The sequence below is a fragment of the Bolinopsis microptera genome, chromosome 10 (genome assembly GCF_026151205.1).
Source record: "Bolinopsis microptera isolate Bmic1 chromosome 10, MBARI_Bmic_1.0, whole genome shotgun sequence".
NCBI lineage: Eukaryota > Metazoa > Ctenophora > Tentaculata > Lobata > Bolinopsidae > Bolinopsis > Bolinopsis microptera.
Genome location: NC_087081.1, coordinates 9227007 through 9247883, shown reverse-complemented (window position 1 = coordinate 9247883; position 20877 = coordinate 9227007). Strand labels below are relative to the sequence as shown.

The 20877-nt window shown below is 40.0% G+C and overlaps 1 protein-coding gene across 1 annotated transcript in view; it reads right to left on the bottom strand.

The window, feature by feature from the left end:
• Nucleotides 1–7554: 7554 nt before the first annotated feature.
• The window catches only part of LOC134821746 (uncharacterized), a 36014-nt gene continuing 22691 nt past the window's right edge, over nucleotides 7555–20877 (bottom strand). Inside the window, exon 7 of the mRNA XM_063832491.1 lies at nucleotides 7555–10757. Coding sequence (XP_063688561.1) covers nucleotides 10020–10757 — 738 coding nt within the window. The 3' untranslated portion in view covers nucleotides 7555–10019. The remainder of the gene's footprint in view (nucleotides 10758–20877) is intronic.

Below are 20877 nucleotides of genomic sequence, written 5' to 3'. Positions count from 1 at the left end.
ATCAAGTCGTTGGTAGCCTTGTTAGACTACCTCTCTCGTTTCAGAGACTCGAAAGTGGGTCACTGACAATGTAACTTAGTAGCAACCTTTTCCTTTATGAACATCTTGATAACTGCCAACTGACAGTAGTATCGTTAAAGGAATCGTTCACAGATAACGTGAGCTGGGGGAGAGGTTTTTGAAAATCTTTACGCTAGCTTTACGCTAGCTGGTGTAATTTCTACACAATAGAATTAACTATGAGTATGTGTATAGTGGCTTTCGAAATCTAGCTAACACAATATTTTAAATATCCTAATCCATTTCACAACGATTCTACTTGAAACCACGTATACAAGAGCTGCAAACCACCATATAAGCATTAAATAGAACTCTTTTTTATGCTGCTCCGGAAGTAATTAAACCATTTACCGTCTCGATTTGCAAGACATTGCTCGTGTCGTACTGTTGAACATTACAGGATCTATGTTTGGGAGTTAGTAGCTCTCCTGTCACCTTGTAGTGCCTACAGTAGTGCACCTAATACTAAATACATATAATACTATTATAGACGTGTGTTATACTATACTTTTCTACTACTACTGCTGTATCTTTGTGCTAATGTTGATGGAAAATAAATAGCTGGCACATGATTGTTTTAGCTATTATATGTTAAGTAGGGTAAAGAGAAGAATGTGTACTTTATCGTTGAATTTCGGGGAATAGGACTACTTTCATGTTTAGTTGTTAAAACCTGTACTTTATCAATAATCGGTTGTATGAATTTAGTCTACCAGTTTATCTAAGAATAAATGCTTAAAAACGGCTCCGTTTAAACCACTCCGAGGAATCATTATCAAGTCAATGCAATCTTGAACGCTCAATTTAATCATGCTTTTAACGTTAAGGTAAAGACTAGTCGTGGTTACCGTTAATGCCATACTTTTAAGTAGTTGTTAATCCATGAGAAATGCCATCATCTGCCAAATTTGACGAACGATTTATCGAGTTTAACCATTTTGACATATTATGCTATTTCATATGATATAGTTAATAGTTTAACAGCGCCGATCAGTTAACCGGGGTTCAATAAATTTTATTATTTTGAGCACTTCAGCTGATGTCATTGTTTTGATCTCCATATTACTTAGTGTTACGTTGGTAGAGACAGCAATTTAGTTCCATTAGATATTCTCGCTTTCAGGTGTCTTTTATCGTAAATACATTATCGTAAAGACATTATTATGTGTACCGTTGTTTTATATGTGCATTGTTCTTGCATTGAAAGATTGAACTCATATATGGAGTTAATCTGATAAAATAAGAATGGTTTCATTTTTATTATGTTATCTGTGGTAAATCATTTCACTTATGACCTGTCTGCTATAGCTGGTTGCGTTAAGTCCTCAGTTGGATTGATCAAACGATCGGTTGATTGGTTGACCGATGGTATGATTGACACATAACCCATCAACATATCGATCATCCGTCTGACCTATTTCTTGATGTAAGTCTGAATTATAACATGAGAGTTTTAAAGGGTTAAAATTTCGTCTTTTGTTTTAATGGACGAGGTTAATGATCATTCGGTACTGGTAGAATGACAGCATGTTTACGTCACCACGACATAATGTTTAAAGACATTGTTTAATGTTTATGTCTATATCAACGATCAAGGTATAATGTAAGATTAAATATTCCAACCAATCAGAACACAGTATTCTGATCACATGACACAACCCAACCAATCAGAACACAGTATTCTGATCACATGACACAACCCAACCAATCAGAACACAGTATTCTGATCACATGACACAACCCAACCAATCAGAACACAGTATTCTGATCACATGACACAACCCAACCACTCAGAACACAGTATTCTGATCACATGACACAACCCAACCAATCAGAACACAGTATTCTGATCACATGACACAACCCAACCACTCAGAACACAGTATTCTGATCACATGACACAACCCAACCACTCAGAACACAGCACTTGAGCACTATATACAGGGTGGCCCAAAAGTGACTACCCACACGCAACACGCAGCCTCTTAATAACTCACGTAATTCGTCTCCAAATTGCACCAAAATTTCAGAGATTATAGATATGGGTCAAACTTAGATTTCCTGAAAGTTTCGTAAGCCACACCCAATTACAGTGGGCGTGGCGTGACACTCCCTCTTTTTTCTATTGTAGTATATAGTATATAGTATATAGTATATAGTATATAGTATATAGTATATAGTATATAGTATATAGTATATAGTATATAGTATATAGTATATAGTATATAGTATATAGTATATAGTATATAGTATATAGTATATAGTATATAGTATATAGTATATAGTATATAGTATATAGTATATAGTATATAGTATATAGTATATAGTATATAGTATATAGTATATAGTATATAGTATATAGTATATAGTATATAGTATATAGTATATAGTATATAGTATATAGTATATAGTATATAGTATATATATATGTATTTATAAGATGGAGAAGACCTGGTACAACCTGGTGATAATGTCCCTGTTCCTGGTGTCGGGGGTGCTGCTCAACATGATAGTCTTCCTCCTCACCCTCCTGACGCCTAGTCTCAGGACTATCAACAACGAGTTTATCTGTCATACTAGTGCTGTTTCTCTTACGGGTAGGCTCGCAATACTATCTACTACTTACGTAATTCTATCTACTATTAACTCAATATTATCTACTAGATATTCAGTGGGATTTTGTCTAAAAAGTCATATTTTATTGATATGTTATTTTATCATAATATTTTGGTTGCGACTTATGCGAGGTTCATATAATTTGAGCCATCTCCATTCTGATCCCAGCATAAATTCAGCTAACAAGCCTACCTTCAGGATGTGCGGTGTTGTTCAGCATATCCCTGGTAGAAATATCGTCACATTCCCAATCTATGACGTCATCAACTGAGAACCTTTGTCGAGCTGAGCAGATAGTGGGAGTACTCTGTTTTTCCACAAGTTCAGTTCTCCTCTTCTTTTTCGGACTTTACAGGTATAAACCTTTAAGAAGGACATTACAATGGCAATACTATACATTACAATACTATACATTGTATATATTACAGTACATTACATTACTATACATTACAATGACAATAAATACCCTTAAACGGCAATTTTGAATAATGGTAAATAAAATGGCCGTGGAATCAAATTTTCTGGCACATCCACCGATTATCATTCCTCCAACAATCAATATGATCATATTATTATGTAATATCCTCTAAAGTAATAAAATCACACCAGGTTCATGTCAGCGGTAAGACCCTTGACAACTCTGGTTCATGTTCGTTTGAACACATTGAGGATTATTCTTTTAGTCCCTTGGGTGATTGCAGGCTTCGTGTCCTTTCTCCTCAATATCCATCTGACTAGAGAATGTCAGTTTAAAGATTGGACCAATATCAGCCGTAAGTTTGTTTTCTGTTTCAATAAGATTAATGTATTCGTGTAAGTTAGTTCTGCTGACTGCTGTTTATAGTAATAATTATAAAGTTATACCCTACGTTCAATACCTAATCAACTCGCAGTACGGTGTGGCGACAATGATCATGTAGTTTTATTTCAGAGTCAGTATTTATTGGGTTCTTCTGTGTCTTGGTAGCAGTCCCAGTTGTCTCTCTGTCAGCCTTCTTTCTGGCTATCTTCCTCAAGACTCGACAGAACAAAAGGAAAGAAGCTGAAGTGAGATTTATGTTGCTTCTATAAACATTCTTTAGTAGGAACCTCGTCAGAATGCTAGATTTGTTGAAATTCCTCAGAATCACCCAATTTCCCAAACAAGAGACTTTAGTCCTCATAATTGTGATTAAACCTTATAAGAATATTAAATAACCTGAACCTCAGGTACAAGTTTATCACGAGCAGACAGTTATTAAAAGTGTCACCAGTACCCAGTCTCAAGGTGGCAACGTGCCCAGTACCCAGTCTCAAGGTGGCTCCGTGCTCAGGAACCCAGCATTTGATAATAACTTAACGTAAGTTTATAAGTTTAATATTAATTAAATTATGACTTGATTAAAGAGAATTTAGAATTTAACCTGTTCTTGTCTGTCATATCAAATGTTGGTTTTAATAAACCAACATTTGATATGCCAGACAAGAATTTAATTTAAATTGGGCGCATATTTGTGGTTGCGATACAAATTAGCAGTTAACTAGATCATCATGACAATCTACTTGACAGTCTAGTCATGACAGTGTCTACTCATTTATTCTGATATCTGAGGAAATATTGCCGGTCAACAAATATCTGTTCAAATCTATTATCTAACTTTTAAAACAATCTCGAAATAGTAAAGAAACATCTTAAGAGACTGATAAGTGCCCAAAAAAACATAACAGTTCTCTGAAAAATAAAGGTTAATTATGAGGTAAATAATTTTCTCCACAAAACTCTGTTAGAGGCAGTAGCCCTGAGATCATAAAGATCATTAATATCACGTAATGGTAGGTTTCTTTTATTCAAATCGATTATAATAAACTTTAAAAGATTACTTTGGTGTCGACCAACACGTCCTTTCATGGTAAATAACGCATTAACAGCAAATTGAAGGGCTCTCTGAAGCTCTGAGCTGGTGATGAGCAGTCACTGCGAAGGACATGTCCAAGTATTTTCCAGCGAGCGTATGTTCAAATCTATAATACATTATATCATTATATAATTTTTACAGGTCCAATAAATGGGAGGGGTTGACGGACTTGACACAACTTTCACTCAACAGTAACAACCAGCTCGCTGGACTACAGAAGAAATCAGATAGATCAAGTATATCTAGCGACTCAATATTCGATAAATTAGATAAAACTGACGAGGATAGTGATCATGATTCGTTTACAGCCAGTGAAGGCGAAGTGATAGACAATGGAGATGATGATGAAACAGATAAATCAAAAAATGGTTCTTCATCTTCGAGTGAAACTGAATCCAACTCTGATTTAGAATTGGATTTCATTCTGCCTCAAAGTGAGGACTTTATGCAGGTAATATGATTGAAGCTTGGTTATTCTAGAATAATACTAGTGAGTTGAAGACTCTCTCTTCATGGAACCCAGAGCGAATGGACCTTGATGAGCTCATTCTATTCACTCAGTAATTAACAGAATCATTGATTAATGATTAAATAACTAATCATAACTAAATTCACAGGACATGATGGCCGCACTTCACAAGTCATTCAGACAATCAAAACATAGTATTGTCTCCCGTACCAGCATTGAGTCGATAAACTTTGAAGGTTCAGTGAGCTCAATAAAGAGACTGCCGTCTCAACCAACTGAGAGTACGGGTAAAACAATCACCAAGATGTTAATGAGGAGCAAATCTGGGAGTGGTAGTCAAGGTTAGGGGTCGTTCACATATTACGTAATCATTTTTTGGAACATTTTTACCCCCCCCCCCCCCTCCGTAATCAGTTTTACACATAGCTATTGTGTCAAAATTACACTAGCGTAATCATTCGAACCCCCCCCCCCCTCAGCTGATTACGTAATATGTGAACGACCCCTTATCTTCTATTTAAATTTTCTCGTTCAATACTCATTGTATTTTGTTCTAAATTTTATGCATCAAGGTTTAAGTCTTCGTCTTACAATAATTCAATAAGACTGTTTTATTTATAAAATCAACAATGGTAGGTGACTCGGAAAACAAGACTTTTGATGTTTACGACTCGGAAGGGTCCCTTCCAGCAACCCCGACCTTTCACCCTCCACCTCCCCCATTCAAGTCAAACATTTCGGCCAGGTAACTAAATAAGCTAATAACAACTAAAATAGATCCAATAAATTAACAAGATTACTTCACTAAATTCGTATAATAACTTGATACGGTTCTTCTGTCTTCAAGACTGTTTACAAGGCTTGAAACTGACCCTTGATTTCCCAATCAGAACAAGTTCAACAAGTCCACGAGGAGACATTTATACTCAACCAAACCGACCAAAATCTCTCCAACTTTCAATGAGATCAAAAAAGTCGACCACCTCCTCTGTTCCATTTCCCGGTGAACCGCCACCACTTCCCGCTTCACCACCACCAGGGAACACACCACCCGGCGACCAGCCACCTCCACTCCCCTCTCAACTCCCACCAGGGGAGCTACCATCCCCTACTGTTCGCGGACATCCTCCTCCCTTACCATCTCGCCCTCCACCCGACAACACGGCCACTCGGCCTTCTTGTCCAGCACCAGGATCCAGCAGAGATCACCATTCTTCCTTCACTTCCTCCCGATTCACTGACAGTTTTCAGGCCACTGAGAGTGAGGGCAAAGCTTCTAAATCCGGCCTGGATCAGCCCATTGACAAGTGGCTTTTAGAAAGGATTTCCACTATAGAGCGTACCAAAGTGGAACCGATCAATCCCTCAACAGGTCCGTCCCACCCGCGCTGTTTTATCATAATTGATGTTCAGTTTAAAAGATGGTGTTGGTTAATTCAGCAACTTGCCATCACCAATTATAAACTATTCCAGGTGCTGTTCGAGAGAACGGTTCTACAGAAGCTGTTCTTGGTAATATGTCACAAAATACAACTTCTAGGAGCACTGGAGAGAGTTTCTCAGAGGGATATTCAACTAATGTCCTGCTTCTCATCTACTCAGTTCTATTCTTAGTATTTCAAGTTGGTACAAAATTCACCTAATAAACGTAATTAGTTTACGCAGCACAAGATTAATGGCTGTATAACTATATAGGTTTGTTCGTTTGATGAAAATTAGCGTTGTTTATAATACTGCTTGGCATGTATTTTAAAGATATCAAACCTCCCCGGCAACTAGTTGCAGTTAGTATAGTTTACTAACGTCAGCAACTTTTATAGCTGACACCAATGTAATTTTCACACAATACTCACTGTAAAATTGCTAACGGAAAGGACAGAGTATAAAAATGGTACCATCGTCATAAGTTAATGGTCTTTAACTTAGATCTGATAATCTAGCCCACTCTCTAAACTCTCTAAACTCTCTAAATTCTCTAAACCCACTCTCTGCCAGGTCCAACACGCGATAGTAACACTCCACAACATCCTGAATCCTCCCTCCTCCCTCCTAGTGGGACCGGTAGTGGCAGTACCACTTCACCGCTCCATCAGCTACACCCTACACCTGGTGTACTACACCCTAACACCTGTTGTAACACTCTCTATTTGTAAACCCCTCAAAACTGTTCTTTATAACAGAGCTGTTCAAATCGGAGTGTTTTGCGTGGACTCGGTTGATTGGTTTAAGGGGATTTTATCTGTTGATAGGGATAGTACTACTAGTTGATAGATTTTTATTTTTATTTTTATTTTAGCATTTTGCTGCATTGAATTAATTGATAATTGTTTGATAATATATTGATAATTGAATTGGGCTGCGGCTGAGTTTTTTTTTGGTATGTGAATATTCGATATTTTAGTTGCAAACACAGCAAGTAGCAACCTTTCTGAGCTAATTTTACAATTAGATATAACAAATTTATTGAGTTGTATCTTTTTCAATTCGGAGTGTTGGAGAAATGAAACTACCATATAAGGGAAATATAAATACAATTCATAACACAGTGTACAAGCTATTTCGACTTCATAAAATTTAACCGATTCCAAAATTCGATCTCAAACTCTGACGGCATAACACGTGTCTGAAAGTGAAATGACGAGCAGTTTGTCAAATTTCGAATCCCAACAAGTTTCCTTCGTGATTTTCTTTAATTTTTATTCGAGGTAAATGTTGGAAATTCTGATTAATGCGATTAGGTAAGTGGCTGTCATGTTGGAAACGCCGAACTAAAATATGCAGGAAATAAATAGAACATTCCTTAATAATAACTTCAGACTCGGTACTATTGGTAACTGCTACTCCCATTCACTCATTCATACACATGTTATGTCAATTTTGGCCCTCTTTCCTATTCTTTGTATAATACTCTAGGTTCGAACACTAAAATATGTACTAACATGGGAATTTTAGAGTAGCGTGCTTAAAATACAACCGGTATGACCCGCTTGTGGCTGAAGTAAACTTCACACAAAATACAACCGATCATACTTCAGATTATGTTACTTCGTAGCCATTAATAAAGTTTATCAATGTCTCGACAGATAAACTACGTAAACCATCACTCCTTCCAATTACCCAAGAAAGACCATTTCTTAAAACCACAAGGAAATGTTTTAAATCGTTTTCAAAGTTTCAGAAACAGCCTTTTACTCTACACAAGATAAAAACAATCTGTATTCTTGACATTCTCTCTTCTCAAAACAGATTACATTCTAATTCATTAAAACCGTACTACGATCTTGTTAGCACTCCTTCGTTAATAACAAATACTGTCTAACACATATTATTTGGGCTTACTATGATATTTAAGCAGTTAGTTATGATAATTTATAACAAATCCGTCGCTACCAAGTCCAACTGCGAAAGAGAATATAATATCATTTTTTCCAAACACAAATTTTAACGCATGTAAACCACCATTAAAATTGAATCGCACGGAAAAAAATCATTTTTTTTGTTCAAGTTTACATAAACTGAACCGGTTTTTATAGGGCCACTTAACCAGTGATTTACAAAACGTTTAATATAATATCACCAATTATATCATATTAATATTATACCCCCGGGAATACGTTTTATCAAAAGAAATACAAATCAGTAATTATTCCTTTTTTATAATAACCATATTCTATTACAAGACGTACATCATAACACCACGTTTTTTTCAAGGTTTACAAAAACCTTCGATTTAACGAATATTATACCATATCACTCTCCTTCAGCTGAGTATATTGCTAGCAGGAGAAAATTTGAATGATTTAAAATACATTGTAAATCGTTTTTCTCAAAGCCTTACAGTCTATACTTAAGGTAAAGGGGCTTAAAGCCGGACATCTACATTGATTACTAATGACGTTGTTGCGAACAATTATAACTACATATCTTTATTTCTAGGATAGCTTCGCGACTGTGGCAACGAAAATACATAAGACAATATCATTAAATCCTAGCTAAATAAAAATTTAAAGAAGTGAATCAACACCGTTTGATCAAAATTTTGCTACACTCGCGTGAAAATCCAGGACGTTGACCAGGGTGACCACACGACGTGATGCTGGAAAACCATGACAACCCCAAAACTCGCGAATCACAAAATTTGGCCATGTTTAAGCTCCTGGTGTTTGGGCTCGAAATATGCCACACTTGGAAGTTTTGAATACGATCAGTTGAGGGAATGTTTGAGAACATAGTTGCTTTAATTTCGAGCCCGAACAGTGTCGTGACAGCGACACACTGCCATTCTACGGTAAAGATATTTATAAAACTAATACTATACCATAAAGTGATGAACAGAACCGGCCAAACTTATTTTTTTATTTTTTATCATCTGATAAAACTTTTCTAAGAAACTCCAAGTAACTACACCGATATACAGCAGATGGGATCTAGGTTTTGCCCTCTAAGAGAGGCATCCTGCTGCACCTAAATTTAATTTAACGTTTCAATAACTTTCTATCTCCATCTCGCAAATAACTTGGAGTTTCTTTAGATAACTTACACGTAAAAGAAGCAAGTTAATATTCGAACCAACATGTAGATTTAATGAATTCAAATCTGTATCCAATTCCAAACGCTGCTCGCTCCTTAAAAATGCGAACAGAAGAACCCTCGCATTTTTCGATATTTACATTGAAATTCCGCCACGTTTTTCCGACACAACAGTCACGTGACCAATGAATCAATTCTTGGTGACGTCATTGTTCATGATGACGTCATTGTTTATGTGATGACGTCATTGTTTATGTCACGACGCCACCAAACCCTCCACGATGTGTATGTCCTCAAGACGTTTAACGAGTTTAAACCTAAAAATCTCTCCTCTCCTCCTTCACAAACCTGCCTGTACATTTCCACAACAATAACATGAGTCACGTGACCAACAAATCAGTGTTTGTTTAATTAATTACTAAATAATCTTATAATTAGAATCCTATTATTCACACCCAGTGATCCGTTCGAGGCACTACCGGCACTACCATGGGCAGGTTAGGCGAGGGAACTCCTCCATTTCCCGCCAGATGGTCCAAGTTGAACATGGGAAATGACATTCTTCTGTCGGGCAGAAGAATCAGGCCAGGCAAGTTGAAGTCGCTCACGTCTGTGTTGTAGAGGAAGGGATAGTTGGCGTATTGGAGCTGATTAATACAGGACTGGGTGTTGGAGAGGGAGTGGTTGACGTTTAGATGGGCTAGCTCGTTGTTGAGGGCCGTGAAGCTGTTTGTCCGGGCTAGTGTTTCCAGCATTTGCAGCTCGTTCAGCCGCTTCTGCTGAGCGTGTTTCATCTTGAGGATATCGTGAGGTGGTCTCCTTCTGCCTCTGTCTCGCTCTATTAAAGTTACGATACTGTGAAGATGTCTGTAGGCGGCGGAAGTGCGTTTCCGCTCGTGTGGTTTGATGGGAACTGGGGGTGAGTCTTTTGTGAGGTCGATAACTTCGGGAACCTTCCGAGGGATGATGTCGCGCGAGACAGGTGGTGCGATCTCGCGAGAGACGGGAGGCTGATGTGGTTGCTGGTGGTGGTGGGGAGGTGGTTGTTGTTGGGTCGGTGTCATGGACCATTGGAATTTGTAGAAAGATGGAGGATCCAGCTTGCAGGTGAAGGAACGGTTAGCGCCGGCCAGGGATTCTTTCCGGACTCGCTGCCAGACAGAATGGTAGGGATCGATAGCGATTATCTGAAATAGAATACGGGTAAGAAACTGAAACTGGTTTAGAAATAAATCAGGGCCTGATTCATCAACATCAAAGTTTATTTTTTTACGCAGATGATCGAAATCTGATACAAATTAGGGACAGTTAGAAAAACGGGACAATAGTACGTAGACCATTCTCTGGCTTTCTGAACAGTCTACATGACACTAACCAACTATTACAAAACATGACTTAACAGTATCACTAGGACACCAGACAAGAAGAAACACGATGAATATAACGTGAGAAAAGGTGTTCGTCAGTGAAAATATTTCATTTGTGTACACAGTAAACTTTGAGCACATGAATCTATCTGTGCTATGCCATTTTGTTTCATAAGTAAGGGAGAAAGGAGTGACTATGAATGAATTGACAGGTACAATGACGCACGAACCAAGTCCTGTGCAATGAAGACCACCTTTGTTGGCCAACTCCTATAGCATCTAGCTAACTATAACTGGACATCTAGCTAACTATAGCATCTAGCTAACTGTAACTGGACAGGAAGCAGTTCTAACGAGCTCTTCTCAAACACAAGGATATATCTTGTGAACTTGGCTAGTATATATGAAACATTTGATATGGAGTTGTAGAGGGAGTTATGTGCCTCGCCGGGCTAAAGTAGTGGATGACCTTGCTGTACGGCAAGTTAAACAAGGATCTGAAACTACTAGGTTCCGTACAGACTCAACTCTGCACCCGTGTCAATATGTTCATTATATGCAAGCCTCTTGATTTATGACAGAGAACGCGCGCGCGCATGACGCGCATTTTACTAACTGTTGTCAATGACAAACTTTTAATACTTTCACGACACTGATACCAACCTGCTGTGCTTTAATTTCTTGGTTTTTTCACTATTTATAAACGAAAAAAGTGGCTCGGAGTTAAATTGGAGACTAAAACTGCACACATTACACACTCCAACAAACCGGGAAACATCGTCGCCTCAAGTCTAGGACTTCTCATACATGTATCACAGTAAATGGTCACGTAGCCTAACCGCTAGCCAATGGATTAATTTTACAGGGCGGATGAAAGAGAAAGGAGTCTCATTGTGCGACCCGCACAGCACGACAACAGGCTAACAGCTCACTCTCCTTTGTTTAATATCTACATGCTAGTGGAGGGTTGCGGTCAGGGAAATAAGTCTGGGAGCTAGTAGTGTAAGGTCAGTCAGGCCGGTATAAATATAACAAACATCCCTCGTACCTTGCTACACAATGGGGGTTCTCTGATTTACGGGGGTAACTTGAGAAGACTTACCCCGAAATTCGATAACAAGCTCGTGACGGACGCACGTTCCCCTGGCTCAGATAGGCTCACGGCTCTGTGACCAAATAAGTGTGACGTCATCACACAAAGAGCGGTCACACGGTACAGCCAGCAGCCCGGAGATTAAATACTCTGTAACTTATCTACCTACTTGGTTTCCTGTATATCAGAGATGGACGGAAGTAGTGGGTCACGTCAGGGTATCTAGGTGAGTTACAGGATCTTACGAAAATATGGCGATATCACGGCGGTGGTAACGGACATTGGAACCGGACATTGGAACCGGACATTGCTTTGTACCTCCAATTCTATTGAAATTCTGTACGTGTGGTCTTACTCGTATGAGTGTATACAATGATATCATTACGATTGCCACGCCAGTAGTATCTTGTGATATTGATTGTTAGATTCTATGGTTTCGTTACTTAATCTTACTCCACGTGCGAATAAATTAAATACGTCATATCAAGAACTTATATAGATCAAACTCCCAATATTACGCGTGTCCGAATAAGAATATTTAGACTTAACATTCAGACCGGATTCAAGTACCAACATCATGAGCATTATATTCTCGAACATTTAATCTCACTGATGCGCTCTAATCGCCCTAAAGCTCCTAACCAGCCAGCCGATACGCCGTTTTAAATTTGTCATTACAAAAATTAAAATACAACTGTCGGACTTAAAGGCAGTATTTTAAAAGGTTAATATGATTTGCGGATAGAGCAGCCTAAAGCGAGGAGGTACAAGATTTATCAATTATATGGTAGATAGGAAAGACTGGGGAAGCTTAACAGTGTTCCTATTTTTAAGGTGAAGTCTAGACTTATTACAAGAGCAATACTTGCATAATAATAACATTGGTGACGGGAACAAATCGATTGGACAGAGACTAAATGATGTGAAAGTTGTAAAGTTAGTAAGAACCGGAGTTCAGAAAAGGCTTTGTTTTTCAAAAATTTTCGTTTTAGAGATTCGATTGTCTGGGGTATATTTCCTTATCAAATATTTGGATGTTCATGTTTGTGACAATAAAATACGGCATTGAGCTGAATGACCCAATTTACTACCAGTACCTAGTACTCAAGCTTGTTCCAGAGAATTTTCCTATATATTCAGAGCAAAAGAATTACTGAGAAATTCAAGATCATTGCTCGAATATATAACTATATAATATAAGGATATAATGATCAGGTAACTGCCTTGACGGCAAAGCTTGCAGTGAGAGTTGGCTCTTATTCAACATCTCTGCAAGGCTAGTTGGTAAGGTTTAAAAGTAGTAAGAGCTGGACTATCTTACTATTTTACTAATAATTCGAAATACTAAAATTTCGAACAGGGAAGCGCCCAATAAGTTTGGCAGTGCTTTCTCACTGCCCGACTTAAACTTAAGAAATCCATGTCAACAACTTGAAATTGGCTGCATATATTTACCATTGGCTAATGAAACATCCTCTGGGTCTCATTATATTCCTAGAGCGCCGCACTGGATGGATTGATGGGCTGATCAAACAGTTCCCGAGAAACTGCTAGTACCAGTGTAAACTCACAGTGTAGAGGACAGATAGCTACTTAAATTCACTGTACCAGGGGACACTCCTACCTTAACCATACTCTTAAGCAACTCGGCCAACAACTAGCCTGCTTACAGCAACTCTATTTGCGAGTGGTAAGCTGGAGGGGGGGGAAAAGCACTTCATTTACTGGAAACTGTTCTGTACACATCTTGAAGCAGGCAACTTTAAGGAGGCCGAGCAGGGTCCAATAAAGAGTTAAATGTTACCCCCAATCCTTATTCGTGTAATTCCAACAGGACGACATCACAATAATTATAAAGGAAATACATTTTACATCCACAAAGTTTGTGGATGCATTATTATCTCAGCCCCTCAGCTGGGCCCGATCTTGATAACTGATGAGTGTTGCAGACCACGTGTAAGTACAGTGTTACACTCGTAACAGTGTAACGTTACTCGTTACACTCAACTCTCATGATAACGACCAGCAGCTAAACGTTTTGGAGCTTATGTACATGTTATAGGAGTGTACCGCTCATACACCCACAGTAAATTAGTACACCACAATATATTATACCCCACAGCAGCAGCAGAGAAGAGAGAGAGAGAGAGAGAGAGAGAGAGAGAGAGAGAGAGAGAGAGAGAGAGAGAGAGAGAGAGAGAGAGAGAGAGAGAGAGAGAGAGAGAGAGAGAGAGAGAGAGAGAGAGAGAGGGAGCTATTTATAGCGCTCTCTCCTTCTATCTCTCCGCTCTTAACCCTCAGTCCACAGCGCCACCATGTTAAACAATATCGATAATTGCTCCCACCGTGCTCATCGCTCATTGGCCGAGATTAGTCATGTGGGCATAATTCTGTGAGCTTATTGTTTGTTGTCATGGTCACGTGATTCAAAGTTGCCATGGTGGTGAGATTGATCTGGCTACACTTCCGATGGTGCTCCCTGAAAGTAGTGAGTGTTCAGAGAAGAAAGAAAATGGAGCCTACCACCACCAGCTCCTACCCCGTAATGTGTGTGTGTAGTTTCTCCATTTCCAAATAATTTTATCTCACGTTCTGTGGAACAAAACAGTGTGGAAGTACGTGAGAAATATAAGTCACGTGACTTTCCAAAGAAGGTAAATCCCGTGATTTGTGTTATCTTCAACACATTTTAGTGACCTATTAGCAACATCCCGTTAGATATGCAGTTGGAAACTCATCTTACAAGTTCTCAGCCGGGTCCGTCGTCCGGGTCAATAAAATACATGGTATCCCAAAAATAGACCTTACGGCGCACCGTTTAATACAGAAGAATACCATAATACGTTTGGAAAGGAAACATCACGTGACGGCATACTAGCGACCTGATTGGTGTCCCCAGATCACGTGACATGTTTTCAGATCACATGACCAAACTGCGGCTATCTTATGATATTTAGCAAAAGTTACTGATATTTGAGACATATTTTTATTAGTCAGTGAGACGTAAAATGTCTAGACGGAGTAGACGACGTATCTAAACTATTTAAGAGTTACGTCTGCCCACCGAACAACCAACAACCAATCAGATCGCTGCATTTCCCCCACGTGACAGGTTTAGCCAAATGAGGAATCACAGAGCATCGTTTGGACCTGTTTACAAGTATAGCAAGGAGGGGAGATTATGTCAACAATATCATATTCTTAATCTCCTTGGCACATGAAGTGATGGTAATGATAGTAACGTTACTGTTGCTTTACAACGACACCCTAACCAACGTCACCCTGTTTACAACGACACCCTAACCAACGTCACCCTGTTTAAAACGACACCCCAAACTCCAGAACAACATTCTGGAACACTCCTAAAGTCCGTGACCTAGTACAGCACAATAGGTTCAGTAGATTACCACAGCTCTGGATCCGGTTACTCTGTACATTTTGAGTGGGAGGATCGTTTTGAAATACACTAGTTTTGTGAGTATCCAAACAAAATGTGTTTAATAATTATTGTTGTAATACACACGGTGTCTGCGTCATTCTCGTCACGTGACACGTCCGTGACACGTCACGTCACGAGTCACGTGACACGTCTTTTAGAATGGAGGCTAAATAATGGACAAATTCTGCCAGGTTATTATTACGAGAGAAACTTGTTGAAGGAGTGGGGTTATTTGTTGTAAATAATATCTATCATAGTATTCCTCTTGAGATGATAGAAAGAAGAGGAATACATGAGAAGTACTGCGGAGGAATACCCCGTCTTTTGTACTGAATAATACTGAAGATAATTGTGTGCCACGGAAGTGGTAACGTGAGGACAGGAGTATGGTGTGTCCTTAGTCTTCCAATATGTTATTACACCTGTGTAGTGTGTAATGTGTAGTGCTGGTAAGGATTAAATCTTAGATAGATCTTATTCTTATTTTCCATGCTGTATCAATGCAGATTGCAGACTCAATCAACATGACCACGATATCACATATTATTATAATATGAAGAATCTCATCCGATCAGCAAGTCTGGATATTATCAAGTAATATAGGTACAGTGGATGATTTAGAAGTGTTCCCACGTGTGGCCCTAATTATTCAATTATAAGCTTACTAATTATTCAATTATAAGCTTACTAATTATGCAATTATAAGCTTACTAATCACACCAATCCTACAATGAGAGGACGTCCTCTAACCTCGCTCTGGAACTGATAACTCACCTATTGTGGTATTGAACAGGAATATTGGCACGTTTTCAATAGACAGTGCCATTTCGGCCATTTCCCCAATCACAACAGCTTGTAACGGGTAACCCCCCCTCCCCCCTACTGTGGTATTATCAAGGAATATTGGTACAATGGTGCACTGAGTGGTTACAGTAACTTCCACGCTGACAATCAAGACTCGACACAGATCTCGCTCTAATCGCAATACCATTAAATCCACGACATCACATCTTTGTCATGTCTCACAACACCAAGTGTATAAATTGGGACAACTCATTCTCAGAAATTATCACGTGATCATTCAGAGAAATAGTCACGTGATGGTATGACAGCAGATAATTTGCTTTGTTCAGGTGGTGTGCTAATCGGTGCACTGTGGCCCGGCTAGCTGTTCAAATGAGTCCTACTAGAGCTGTGTGGTTCGAATGAGTCCTACTAGAGCTGTGTCGTTCAAATGAGTCCTACTAGAGCTGTGTGGTTCGAATGAGTCCTACTAGAGCTGTGTGGTTCAAATGAGTCCTACTAGAGCTGTGTGGTTCAAATGAGTCCTACTAGAGCTGTGTGGTTCAAATGAGTCCTACTAGAGCTGTGTGGTTCAAATGAGTCCTACTAGAGCTGTGTGGTTCAAATGAGTCCTACTAGAGCTGTGTGGTTCAAATGAGTCCTACTAGAGCTGTGTCGTTCAAATGAGTCCTACTAGAGCTGTGTGGTTCAAATGAGTCCTACTAGAGCTGTGTGGTTCAAATGAGTCCTACTAGAGCTGTGTGGTTCAAATGAGTCCTACTAGAGCTGTGTGGTTCAAATGAGTCCTACTAGAGCTGTGTGGTTCAAATGAGTCCTACTAGAGCTGTGTGGTTCAAATGAGTCCTACTAGAGCTGTGTGGTTCAAATGAGTCCTACTAGAGCTGTGTGGTTCAAATGAGTCCTACTAGAGCTGTGTGGTTCAAATGAGTCCTACTAGAGCTGTGTGGTTCAAATGAGTCCTACTAGAGCTGTGTGGTTCAAATGAGTCCTACTAGAGCTGTGTGGTTCAAATGAGTCCTACTAGAGCTGTGTGGTTCAAATGAGTCCTACTAGAGCTGTGTGGTTCAAATGAGTCCTACTAGAGCTGTGTGGTTCAAATGAGTCCTACTAGAGCTGTGTGGTTCAAATGAGTCCTACTAGAGCTGTGTGGTTCAAATGAGTCCTACTAGAGCTGTGTGGTTCAAATGAGTCCTACTAGAGCTGTGTGGTTCAAATGAGTCTACTAGAGCTGTGTGGTTCAAATGAGTCCTACTAGAGCTGTGTGGTTCAAATGAGTCCTACTAGAGCTGTGTGGTTCAAATGAGTCCTACTAGAGCTGTGTGGTTCAAATGAGTCCTACTAGAGCTGTGTGGTTCAAATGAGTCCTACTAGAGCTGTGTGGTTCAAATGAGTCCTACTAGAGCTGCGTGGTTCAAATGAGTCCTACTAGAGCTGTGTGGTTCAAATGAGTCCTACTAGAGCTGTGTGGTTCAAATGAGTCCTACTAGAGCTGCGTGGTTCAAATGAGTCCTACTAGAGCTGTGTGGTTCAAATGAGTCCTACTAGAGCTGTGTGGTTCAAATGAGTCCTACTAGAGCTGTGTGGTTCAAATGAGTCCTACTAGAGCTGTGTGGTTCAAATGAGTCCTACTAGAGCTGTGTGGTTCAAATGAGTCCTACTAGAGCTGTGTGGTTCAAATGAGTCCTACTAGAGCTGTGTGGTTCAAATGAGTCCTACTAGAGCTGTGTGGTTCAAATGAGTCCTACTAGAGCTGTGTGGTTCAAGTCAGAGCTGGGGTAAGGTCCTACTAGAGCTGTGTGGTTCAAATGAGTCCTACTAGAGCTGCGTGGTTCAAATGAGTCCTACTAGAGCTGTGTGGTTCAAATGAGTTCTACTAGAGCTGTCACACACCGGTAGGATAACCACTTCTTACAGCCCTCCAATCAAATAATTACACCATATTTTTACAACCACGTGTCTCCTCCACCAATCACCCATCAGGATCTCTCACCACGTGACAAAAACGGACCAATCAAAGGACCCCAATATACATCGGAGCTTACAGAGTCAAGCGTGTCACTCGGGAGAAGAGAAGGGGGTCTGGCCTTGCTCCAAGACTTAATAACACTGTGGAACAGCTCTAGCCAATCACAATGCAGGGAGCGAGTCACGTGGGAAGAGGGAGGACCAATAGGAGAGCTGGATTAGAGGTCACGTGGGAGAAGGAGCAGATGGATACATGTAGGGACTGTTAGAGGTAGTGGTTAGGTTGGGAAGTGGGGACCAATGTAATTTGTGGGAGCTCTGGGAGGTAGAGATATCTACAGGAGAGGGACATAGATCTCTACAGATCTGTAGAACTATCATGGAGCTGAGTAGAGCTGAGTAGAGTAGTAGTGAGCTTGAATGTGCACAAGAATAACTCTGAGCAGCATGACTCTAGAATAAACAGGTTTATTACTGTAGCGAAATGTGTACCAGCATCAGGCACACTATATTGTAGTCGTTTTTATACGAATTTAATGTGCGGTAACATTTTTGTTTAACGACGAATTGGAATTCAGTTATTTAGTGCTAATTTGAAATACGACTAATCGGCGTTTGAATTTTCTTTTTTTCATTAGTCATCCTCAGGCGCTTCAAATTACACTTACTTTACTGTAAAATTTTGCGGCATTCAATGACTTATTTATTTTCACAAAAAAAATTAGACAACAAATTTTACAAGAAATGTTGTTACATGATGTTAAAGGGCACGTTTTTCTTAAGGGCACGTTTTTCGTGCTAGATTGAAAATGTTTAATATCACGCGATGAAACTGATAATGCTATAACCTTGATAATGCTGCCTTTAAAGGAATAATAGGCTGACACAAAGCACAAGAATAGTACCATATAATAATACACTCCCATTTCCTTGTACCAATCTTGTTTACTTACACTATACATTACAAAGTTACAATACAAGTTTGGGCCGGTTCAACGCAGATATCCCACGTGATCAGACGATAACACGTGACGCAGATATCCCACGTGATCAGACGATAACACGTGATCAGACGATAACACGTGATTCTACACGTCACGTGATCCTGCACGTCACGTGATCCCCTCACCGGACCTCCTCACTTAACAGGAGGAGAGTGTTATACCACACATGATGCGACATTCTAACTACTGCTAGCTGCCACGTTATGATATACGAACTTATTATTAGACTGCTATACGGCGCAGTGTTATGTTATGATGTAGGATGAGCTACTATGTGGACAGGTGTATTTATAGAGCAACCACGATAATTGCGATCCACTCCGGGATTAGCGGTGCCTGATTCGTGTGTGTGTGTGTGTGTGTGTGTGTGTGTGTGTGTGTGTGTGTGTGTGTGTGTGTGTGTGTGTGTGTGTGTGTGTGTGTGTGTGTGTGTGTGTGTGTGTGTGTGTGTGTGTGTGTGTGTGTGTGTGTGTGTGTGTGTGTGTGTGTGTGTGTGTGTGTGTGTGTGTGTGTGTGTGTGTGTGTGTGTGTGTGTGTGTGTGTGTGTGTGTGTGTGTGTGTGTGTGTGTGTGTGTGTGTGTGTGTGTGTGTGTGTGTTTGCTATATGTAAGTATGTCCGTTTGTGTGCAAGTATATCTGTCCGCATTGGTGAAGGACTCGTTTTAGCACAGTGGAGAGAGAGAGAGAGAGAGAGAGAGAGAGAGAGAGAGAGAGAGAGAGAGAGAGAGAGAGAGAGAGAGAGAGAGAAAGAGAGAGACAGAGAGAGAGAGAGAGAGAGAGAGAGAGAGAGAGAGAGAGAGAGAGAGAGAGAGAGAGAGAGAGAGAGAGAGAGAGAGAGAGAGAGAGAGAGAGAGAGAGAGAGAGAGAGAGAGAGAGAGAGAGAGAGAGAGAGAGAGAGAGAGAGAGAGAGAGAGAGAGAGAGAGAGAGAGAGAGAGAGAGAGAGAGAGAGAGAGAGAGAGAGAGAGAGAGAGAGAGAGAGAGAGAGAGAGAGAGAGAGAGAGAGAGAGAGAGAGAGAGAGAGAGAGAGAGAGAGAGAGAGAGAGAGAGAGAGAGAGAGAGAGAGGGAGAGAGAGGGAGAGAGAGTGAGAGAGAAAGAAGGGAGAGAGAGAGAGAGAGAGAGAGAGAGAGAGAGAGAGAGAGAGAGAGAGAGAGAGAGAGAGAGAGAGAGAGAGAGAGAGAGAGAGAGAGAGAGAGAGAGAGAGAGAGAGAGAGAGAGAGAGAGAGAGAGAGAGAGAGAGAGAGAGAGAGAGAGAGAGAGAGAGAGAGAGAGAGAGAGAGGAGAGAGAGAGAGAGAGAGAGAGAGAGAGAGAGAGAGAGAGAGAGAGAGAGAGAGAGAGAGAGAGAGAGAGAGAGAGAGAGAGAGAGAGAGAGAGAGAGAGAGAGAGAGAGAGAGAGAGAGAGAGAGAGAGAGAGAGAGAGAGAGAGAGAGAGTGGAGTTGTCACATTAATTTTCAAGCTAATGTCACATCTTCATGCTCGACGCTCAAGAGACATAATATCAGTCTGAGCTTTAAAGCTGTCACGTTTCCTTTTCGGTGTTAAGCGTGATAAGTATAACTCTCAAAACAATGGGACAATATATATTAACATGTCTAACTAGTCCAACTTTTCCTGACACGTGACAGTGATTGACC